We start from the raw sequence: 10828 nt of genomic DNA, 5'->3' as shown, positions 1-10828 counted from the left end.
GCAGCTCCAATGGCAATATCACTAGCATCACACATCAACTCGAATGGCTGCGTCCAATCCGGAACAATCAAAACAGGAGCTGTGACCAAGGCTTTCTTCAAAGTCTCAAACGCAGCTGTGCAAGCATCATCAAAACAGAACTTGACATCTTTCTCCAACAGCTGACTCAACGGCTTAGCAACCTTTGAGAAGTCCTTGATGAAGCGGCGGTAGAATCCGGCATGACCCAAAAAACTGCGCACTGCTCTATCATTGGTTGGTGGCGGGAGCTTCTCTATGGCAACAATCTTGGCTCGATCAACCTCCAAACCTGCAGCTGAAACTTTGTGGCCAAGAACAATGCCTTCTCGCACCATAAAATGACACTTCTCCCAATTAAGCACCAAGTTAGTTTTCTCACAACGAGCAAGCACAACAGATAAATTCTCTAGACAATGATCAAAAGAACTACCAAACACAGAGAAATCATCCATGAAAACTTCCATCACACTCTCAATCAGATCATGGAAAATAGCCATCATGCATCTTTGGAACGTAGCAGGAGCATTACACAAACCAAAAGACATGCGACGATAAGCAAAAATCCCATATGGACAAGTAAAAACAGTCTTGTCTTGGTCTTCCGGGGCAATCATAATTTGATTGTACCCAGAATAACCATCAAGAAAACAGTAAAACTCATACCCAGCCAATCTATCAAGCATCTGATCAATAAAGGGGAGGGGAAAGTGGTCTTTCCTAGTAGCAGCATTCAACATGCGATAATCAATGCAGACTCTCCAACCATTAACCACACGTGTAGCAATCATCTCATCAGACTCACCCTTCACAACAGTCATCCCCCCTTTCTTAGACACCACTTGGGTAGGACTTACCCACTCACTATCAGATATAGCATATATAATCCCAGCATCAAGCAGTTTCAACACTTCTTTCCTAACGACTTCTTGCATAATAGGATTCAAGCGCCTTTGAGGTTGCGCTCTAGGCCTAGCATCATCATCAAGCAAAATCCTATGGATGCAGACACTTGGGCTAATCCCTTTCAAATCAGAGATCGACCAACCAATAGCAGATTTATGCTTTCTCAACACACGCAACAAAGAATCCAATTCACAAGAATTAAGATGAGCTGATACAATTACCGGATACGTCTCACCATCACCTAGGAAGGCGTATCTCAAGTGATCCAGCAACGGCTTCAACTCAAGCTTTGGGGCAGTCCCCTTTTCCTCCTCCATCTTTTTCTTCTCCTCCTCGGTGCGCAGCTCCAGAAATCGTCCTCTCCTAGGTGCAATCTCTGCAACACTCTCCAATGCACTACAACACTCAAATAACTCATTAGAAAACAAATGCATATCAAGAGGAAAATCAAAATCAGTAGAGAAAAAGAAATGAGAGATGCAAGCCTCAAGAGGGTCGCCGAGACCCTTCCATGAAGATGGTGTGTCGCAGGAATCAACTAGGCTCAGCAACTTGCACTCCTCCATGTCAATGTCTTCCTTCTCATCATAGAACTTCAAGGCTCGATATATGGAGAACGTGTGGCTCTCATCATTCACTCTCAAAGTGAGCTCCCCATTAGCCACGTCTATCAAGGCTCTTCCTGTGGCCAAGAACGGTCTCCCTAGGATCAACGGGATGGTCTTGTCCTCCTCAAAATCCAGCACCACAAAATCAGTGTTCGCTATTATTTTCACCACGCCGCAAGTATACGGTGTAGTTGCAACATAGGGAAGCAAGGTCGTATCCCACAAGGATTGGTGAATTCAAACTTCTAAATATTATTAATAAGTTGTTTTCAATCTATTTAGACAACCAAAGTTCAAGAGGTGTTGATAACTAAAACAAAACTAAATAAAGCAAGAAATGTAAATAACAATAACATAAACTTAGTGAATAAATTGGGGAATGACTTGAATGAAAGTTATCCTAGGGACTAGATTTCGATAGATCGTAATGAACTTCAATCTAAATCAATTTAAATCTTGATATGGCCTACTTATCTAGGGCGATCTCCCCACTAGTTTTAGCCCCCTCCCGGACGACTAAAACAGTAGATTACGGGTCATAATTGCCGTCCCCGGTCAATTTCTAACCTATAACTCCCAAGAGCACAAAGGATCAACAAGCCCTCACCCAACTCTCAACCTCCCGGTTTATTGAGATGATATGTATCAAACTCCTAATCTATTGTAATTATCCTCTCCCGATTCAAATCACAAATTAGAAATGCACAAAAGGTGGCCAACCAATCATACAAGAGATAAATCTAGGACTTGAAAAGATAACAATAAGCACAATCAAGATATATATTGAACAAAGAAATCAATCCATTACAAATCCATCTAATCTAATCCCTAAGATAAGAGATTTTAGCCAAGCATATTCATAATAAAAGCAAATCTCAAGTCATAAGAAAACATAAATAAAGATATAGAGAGATAGAGATTCATAGACAAATCCTATAATCTTGATCTTCAATCATGTAGTCTTGATGAGCTCCTTTCCAAGTCTTCCCCTTCTTTATTTGATTTTGGTGTTGTTTTTGTGTGTGGAAGAGAGAAAAAATGGTAGAGAATGGAGGCTAGGGTTTGGGATTGGAGAGTTGGGGAAGATGAAGTGGGTGTGTTTGGTGAATGATGTTAGAAAAGAAGGGAAAAATGGAGTTTTGGGGCTAAAATCGCGTCTGGGCCCACTTGGGGGAAGCCCCGCCCTTTTCCCGCGGTCACGGCCCGCGTCCGCGGCCTTCAAACGTGGGGGATGCTCAGGGGACCCGCGGTCCCGCCCCGCGGCCGCGGGTGGTGACCGCGGGTGACTCCTGGAGTCGGGAACAGCTGACCCGCGGTCCCACCCCGCGGCTGCGGGTGGTGACCGCGGGGTACTGGGCGTTTTGCACAGTCCGCTCGTTTTGCTCCGTTCTCCCTCGTCCGGACTCGGATTTGGTCGCCGTTTGCGCTCACGGATTCCTCTCGAGACGTACTTCAATCTCATATCTTCAAAATCCTCCAATTAATCCTTGATGTTTCCTGAAATTACTCCAAAACTACACCAAGACATCAAATCTTCATAAAACTCAACATTATGGTACAAACACGCATTGGCAAACAAAACATGAAGGAAAATGACAACAAATCATGTGGAATTGAGGTACGAAAACCATATTTGTCAAACCCCCAAACTTAAAGCGTTGTTTGTCCCCAAACAACAAAGAGAAGAGAAATAAAAGATAACAAACATGTGAGAATGAATTGGTGTCATTTCAAGGGCTTCAACAATTTCAAAATCTTTCAAAAATGTATCACAAGTAGAAATGCATTCCAAGAAATCACAAGTGATGAAGAGTTCAATATTATGGCCTCCAAGCTTGAATCCTCACAAATGTGGATGTTTCAATGATGCACTCAACTCTCAAGTGTTTAGATTGGGCGTGTTTGCACTCAAATTGAAACAATGTATGCAATCTACCATAAGCTTGCCATTTATCCTAACTCTCTATACTTCAATGTGTTATAAATAATGATCAACAAGGGCTTTTCTTTAGGTTGCAATGAGGGCTCTTTGGTGAGGTGAGGTGTTTATAGGCAAAGTGACTCATATCCCACAATCTAACAATCACAATGAACAAGTCAAATTCACCATTTCTCTTTTTTTAATCAATCAAAAACCAATATCCCCACATTTCTTCTTTTCACCCTTAGTGATACTTATCATGATATGATTCAAAAGACAAATCACTCCCCTTTATGCTCTTTTATTCACATTCATTTTCATTTTTTTTTTCTTTTTTTTTTTCTTTTTCTTTTTAAGCTCATAGGGGACTAGTGATTTTCACTCAATCAAAGCTTGATAAGCAATTTCAATCATTTCCCAAACATTTTCATCAAAGTAACCACTAACAATCTAAGTTCTACCCATCATTGGTTAATTCAAAGAAATGCTACAAGGCACAAAGAGGGTAAACTAGGATCATATGAGAATTTGGACACAATTTAAGTCAAGTGGCTAACAAGGATGGCCTTAAATCACTTCAATATTAACAACACATCTACTTTTATTTTCAAGAGAGGACTCATGGCAAGTTCTAGAGATCAACAAACATGCCCAAATGATTTACACTCAAAAAATAAAATGAGATTGTGAATGTATGACAATCAATGGCTCAAATCTTACAAGCTCATTTTCAAGTTCTTGGAGGCAAAACATTTAGCTCATTAATCAAAAGTTCAAACTTTTCATGCAAAAATTCACATGTGAAACACAACAATTTCTCCAAAAACAATTATTATCATAAGCCCATCACACACTTCATCCAACTCATGTTTTTTTCAACAATCAAGCTCAAACACAAAAGACAAGGAAAAGCTAAACCGAGACACAATCTCATTATTCGAAAACTAAACTAACTAAATAAATAAACAACGGATAAACGAGATAAGTAACCCATCTTCACCCTCCCCCCAAACTTATTTCACACAAAGGAGAAGGATAAAATGGTTACTTGTCTCGTACTCACAAGCGAGGTGGAGGCTTAGGCGGTGGCCACTTCTCATCAAATTTGAATGCTCCATCTGTTGCCACCCAAAAATATGGTGGCTTTGCAATTCTTGAGACATCTTGGGCGTCATGGTAATCTCGTTCACCATCTAGAGTACCACCACACTCAAACAATTCCTTATTAGACAAATCAAAGTGAAAATCAAAAGATGAAGATAAATAAAAGTGAAAGAAGCAAGCATTCATAGAATCGCCCATGTCGAGGTAAGGATCGACAAAATTTTTGACTTTGCATTCTTTAAAGCTTGTGAAATCTTCATCTTTTTGGAATTGTAGAGGTTGCGTTGGAAAAGTTGGGCTCTCAACTTCAAGGGGTTTGGAGAATTGATCCTCATCTTCTTTATACTCTTCTTCAACTTCTTGAGGCTCTTCACTTAGCATCGGCATTGGTTCCTCATACAAGGTTCCATTCCGTAGGCTAATGGCCATGCACAAATCATCAATTCGCTTTTGATTTTCCATAGTGGTAGCCAAAGACCTCCTTTGCTCATCTAGCATAACCTCCGATTTTGCTAGACTTTTTTCTATCCAAGCTTGTGTAGTTATGAAGCATTGTAGGAGATCGTCTTTCGAATTCGATTTCTCCTCTTGATAGTATCGATTTCCCCCTTGGAAGCCTTCTTGAGTGGAATAAGAATTTTCATAATTCCAACTATTAAAATGGTCCTCATACTCCAATGGTGATTGCCACTCCATGGCATTGCACCCCATGTTATAAAAGTTACCATATGAAGGTGTTGGTTGGAACACTCCTTGGAGAGATGGTTGCCTATAATTTCTTTTGGCTTCTAAAACACATAACTTAAGTTGCATCATCGCCAATTGTAGTTGGAGTTCCTCAACCAACTCATTCCTTCCATCATCCATTTAATTTCTTTTTGGTGCCACTTCTTCGGTTGTGCGGCAATTTTCTCTAGCAAAAGTAAATAAATATATAAATAAATTAATATATAAAAAAAAATATCTAAATTAGACAAAAACAACTTTACATAATATCAAAAGTAAAAACTCAACCAATCCCCGGCAACGGCGCCAAAAACTTGTTCGCTATTATTTTCACCACGCCGCAAGTATACGGTGTAGTTGCAACATAGGGAAGCAAGGTCGTATCCCACAAGGATTGGTGAATTCAAACTTCTAAATATTATTAATAAGTTGTTTTCAATCTATTTAGACAACCAAAGTTCAAGAGGTGTTGATAACTAAAACAAAACTAAATAAAGCAAGAAAAGTAAATAACAATAACATAAACTTAGTGAATAAATTGGGGAATGACTTGAATGAAAGTTATCCTAGGGACTAGATTTCGATAGATCGTAATGAACTTCAATCTAAATCAATTTAAATCTTGATATGGCCTACTTATCTAGGGCGATCTCCCCACTAGTTTTAGCCCCCTCCCGGACGACTAAAACAGTAGATTACGGGTCATAATTGCCGTCCCCGGTCAATTTCTAACCTATAACTCCCAAGAGCACAAAGGATCAACAAGCCCTCACCCAACTCTCAACCTCCCGGTTTATTGAGATGATATGTATCAAACTCCTAATCTATTGTAATTATCCTCTCCCGATTCAAATCACAAATTAGAAATGCACAAAAGGTGGCCAACCAATCATACAAGAGATAAATCTAGGACTTGAAAAGATAACAATAAGAACAATCAAGATATATATTGAACAAAGAAATCAATCCATTACAAATCCATCTAATCTAATCCCTAAGATAAGAGATTTTAGCCAAGCATATTCATAATAAAAGCAAATCTCAAGTCATAAGAAAACATAAATAAAGATATAGAGAGATAGAGATTCATAGACAAATCCTATAATCTTGATCTTCAATCATGTAGTCTTGATGAGCTCCTTTCCAAGTCTTCCCCTTCTTTATTTGATTTTGGTGTTGTTTTTGTGTGTGGAAGAGAGAAAAAATGGTAGAGAATGGAGGCTAGGGTTTGGGATTGGAGAGTTGGGGAAGATGAAGTGGGTGTGTTTGGTGAATGATGTTAGAAAAGAAGGGAAAAATGGAGTTTTGGGGCTAAAATCGCGTCTGGGCCCACTTGGGGGAAGCCCCGCCCTTTTCCCGCGGTCACGGCCCGCGTCCGCGGCCTTCAAACGTGGGGGATGCTCAGGGGACCCGCGGTCCCGCCCCGCGGCCGCGGGTGGTGACCGCGGGTGACTCCTGGAGTCGGGAACAGCTGACCCGCGGTCCCACCCCGCGGCCACTTTGCACAGTCCGCTCGTTTTGCTCCGTTCTCCCTCGTCCGGACTCGGATTTGGTCGCCGTTTGAGCTCACGGATTCCTCTCGAGACGTACTTCAATCTCATATCTTCAAAATCCTCCAATTAATCCTTGATGTTTCCTGAAATTACTCCAAAACTACACCAAGACATCAAATCTTCATAAAACTCAACATTATGGTACAAACACGCATTGGCAAACAAAACATGAAGGAAAATGACAACAAATCATGTGGAATTGAGGTACGAAAACCATATTTGTCAGTCAGCTGGGAATATGAACTCATTGACCTTCACCAACACGTCTTCCACTATCCCCCGTGGATACGTCACCGACCTATCTGCCATCTGCAACGCGATCGACGTCGGCTTCATCTCTCCAATAGCCAACCGCTGGAAAATAGATAAGGGCATGAGATTAATGCTTGCCCCCAAATCGCAAAGCGCCTTCCCAAACTGCTGGCCTCCAATGATGCAGGAAATGGTGAAGCTGCCTGGATCTTTAAGCTTGGCTGGGAGCTTCTTCTGCAAGATCGCACTACACTCCTCATTGAGGTTCACCGTCTCGAACTCTCCCAACCGCTTCTTTCTCGAGATGATGTCCTTCAAGAATTTTGCATATTGTGGCATCTCCTGCAACGCCTCCACCAATGGAAGATTGATGTGCAACTTCTTGAAGATCTCCAAAAACTTGGAGAACTGCTGTTTCACCTTCTCTTTCTGATGTCGGTGAGGGAACGGCAAAGTCACTATTGCTGGCGAAGTAGTCTTCTGCTTTTCATTCTTCTTTTTGCCAGAAACCTCAACGGTAACCTCCTCAGCTTCTTTCTCATCAACCGGCGACACGATCTCGTCCTCAGGCATCTTGGGTCCCTCATAAGTAGTCCCACTCCTCAAATTGATTGCCTTGCAATGCTCCTTGGGATTAACAGTTGTATTGCTCGGAAACTGACCCTGTTGGTGTAGATTTGTAAACGCATTGGCCAGTTGACCCAATTGGGTCTCGAACATCTTCATCTGGGTTCCCACAGCTGCAGCATTGGACTCCAACTTTTCCATCCTCTCGTCGGACTTGGCCACGAACTTCATTAGCAACTCCTCAAGATTTGGCTTCTTCTCTTCGTTTATCACTCCGTTGGTAACCGAGAAGCCTGGTGGAGGTTGAATTGCATTGTTGGGATTCCCATATGACAAATTCGGGTGTGAGCGGCCTCCTTGCTGATATTGTTGTCCTCTATTGTAGCCACTCTGCTGTCCACGCTGGAAATTCCCGAAGTTCCTCCCATGAATGAAGTGGGCGTCTTCTATGCCTGTCGGATCCTCCACAGCTGGTTCAGGATTTCCCATAGACATTGCTGAAATTTGTTAACTCAGCTCTGCCAGCTGAGTCGAGATCATCACCAGGGGATCTGAGCTAGATGCTGCAGCAACTTTCTTCAGCTGCACCCTCTCGGACGGCCATTGGTAGCTGGTAGCTGCCATACTTTCTATGATCTCCATCGCGTCCGCGCTTCCCTTCTTGAGTATGGAGCCTCCAGCTGCTGTGTCCATGAACATCCTCGTGCGCTCTCCGCAAGCATTGTAGAACATGACGACTAGAGTCCCTTCATCAAAGCCGTGGGACGGGCACTTCCTCAATTTCTCTTGATATCGTTCCCATGTTTCTGCTAATGATTCACCTTCAAATTGCTGAAACTGAACGATGTCCATCTTCAGCTTCAAAGTGAGACCAGGAGGGTGAAACTTTCGCAGAAACAGGTGTGCCAACTCTTCCCATGCTGGATTGGCACCCAATTGCAGAGTATGGTACCATGACTTGGCCTTGTCCCGCAGTGAAAAGGGAAATAGACGAAGGCGAATAATGTCATCTGCTACGCCATTCATCTTTATAGTGCTGCATAACTCCAGAAACTGTCTCAGATGCACATTCGGATCCTCTATGGCACTACCTCCATATTGGTTCTGTTGTACCATGGTAATCAGCCCAGTCCTTAGCTCGAAATTATTTGCATTGACTCTGGGCGGCTCTTGGTACTGGTACAGTGGAGTAAATGCCTCATCAATAGGCGGCTGTTTCTGCTCAGCAGCATTTTTCTGAGCATCCAACACCGCCTGCAACTGCTCTCTCAAAGCACGGACTTCTTCCGCAGTAGCCATGTGATTCAACTTGGCTTTGGTCGTCTGGCTGTTGTTATGGCGGCACGTAGCTTCAATTTCCGGGTCAAAATCTAGTAAAGGTAGACTTTTAGATCTTGTGTTCATAAACCACCTAAACAATCCACCAGTTTCATATTAGAACCACAAGAAAGAAATAAATAACGTAAATAAATAACAGAAATAAAAATCCAGAGTAGTATCAAACAATTAACAGAATAGTACTGATAAAAATCAGTCCCCGGCAACGGCGCCAAAAACTTGTTCGCTATTTTATTTACACGCCGCAAGTGTACGGGTGCAATTGTATATAGTGGCAAACAAGGTCGAATCCACAGAGACTAATGGTTATCAATGCCTACTCTTAATTATTTTACTCTATCTGGATGAACGATGATTAAAGTTTTGATTTTGGAAAACAAATTTAAATTAAAAATAAAGAAACACTAAAAAGAAAACAAGCTGTGAAAAATGCGAAGTAACAGAAGAAAGAGAGTTTCCCAAGGCAAAGGTTTCAACAGATTCTCCTAACCAACACGTTTGATTCAATTAATGAGATAATTCCTAAGGCAATCTCAAAGTTAATTCATACCCACTCCCGTGGCATACAAATCGTTGATTACATGCAAGGCTACCGTCCCCGGATCACACTTCTAACACGTAACTCCTAAAAGTTCCTAGGATTAAAGCCTTCACAATTATTAATTCCCTTTAGAATTAAAATAAATGTGTTCTATGTTCTTAGTTCAGGTTATAATTATCATCTCCCGATCTCAAATTAAAACCTATGATAATGCTAAATTGGTGATCAAGCAATAAAGCAAGCAATTATAACAAGAACATAGAAAGGAATATAAATCTCAATTAATTAAATCAACAGTCAGAAATTCGAATCATGTTTACTCCCTAAACCCTGGGAAAAGGGATTTAGCCACACATAGACATATGACTAACAATCACAATCTCAATAAAACTAATAAACATAAAACTATGAAAAACCGTAGAGAAGTCGAGATTCTTCAGTCTTGCTCTTGCTCCGTGTCTCACAGCTCTCAGGAAAAGTCAGAATATGATAAAAGATGTCTGGGATAATCTAAAAGATGGTATTTATATGCCCTAGGTCGTCTAGCTCGAAAATACTCCAAAAATCGCGTTTTAGGTGAAAAAGCGGAAAAGTTGGGCTGACTCGGCGCCTTGCGCGGGCTGGTCGCGCGGCCGCATGGCTGGGCCGCGCGAGCTTGCGCGGTCTCCTCGCGCGGCCGCGCGCCTGGCCCGCGCGGTCTTCCAGCGGGTTCTGCATCCTCGCGCGGCCGTGGCATGCGGCCGCATGCCCGGACCGCGCGACTTCCCGGCGCCCGTCCTCGCGCACGGCCGCGTGTCCTCCGACACACGGACTTCCCGGCGCCCGTTCTTGCTCATCCGATGCCCGATTCTTGCCCCGTTCATGCCTATGGACTCGTCACTTCGCGTATTCCACTACGCTTCATCCAAAACTCCACAAAATGGGTCCAAAACCTGTAAAAACAACACGAGCACGGACGAGTAGTCTATTCCACACAAATTTAACAATTCAAACCAAAGACTCTCAAGAACTCAATGAAAACGCCCAAAAAACTATGAATAAACGCGACAAAGAAGATGAAAAATGCATGTAGAATACCTTGAAGTGAAAATAAGGAAGAAAAAATGATGAACATCTTTTGTGTGTCAAATGTTGAAAAAGAAAGAAGACATATCAAGGCATAAATTTTTTTTAACCTTCATTTTTCATGAATAAATTTATCCATCAAAGTAAAGTTAGAATATGAAATCATGAAATCGGCCCAAAATATAAAAAGAAGGTGGCCCAAATGAATAATAATGAACAAAGAGGCCCA

The 10828-nt window shown here is 41.9% G+C and overlaps 1 protein-coding gene across 1 annotated transcript; it reads right to left on the bottom strand.

The window, feature by feature from the left end:
• Positions 1-7058: 7058 nt before the first annotated feature.
• On the bottom strand, positions 7059-8150 carry LOC131018267 (uncharacterized). Its single transcript, XM_057946989.1, has one exon. The coding sequence runs from the start codon at positions 8148-8150 to the stop codon at positions 7059-7061; it is 1092 nt and encodes a 363-aa protein (XP_057802972.1).
• Between the last annotated feature and the right edge of the window lie 2678 nt (positions 8151-10828).

The sequence above is a fragment of the Salvia miltiorrhiza genome, chromosome 3 (genome assembly GCF_028751815.1).
Source record: "Salvia miltiorrhiza cultivar Shanhuang (shh) chromosome 3, IMPLAD_Smil_shh, whole genome shotgun sequence".
NCBI lineage: Eukaryota > Viridiplantae > Streptophyta > Magnoliopsida > Lamiales > Lamiaceae > Salvia > Salvia miltiorrhiza.
Note: the sequence above shows the minus strand (reverse complement) of the source record. Positions and strands in the feature narration are given on the sequence as shown.

What these genes read in the sequence shown, in the direction of transcription:
- LOC131018267 (XM_057946989.1), bottom strand. Translation starts at nt 8,150, where the DNA reads ATGTCTATGGGAAATCCTGAACCAGCTGTGGAGGATCCGACAGGCATA.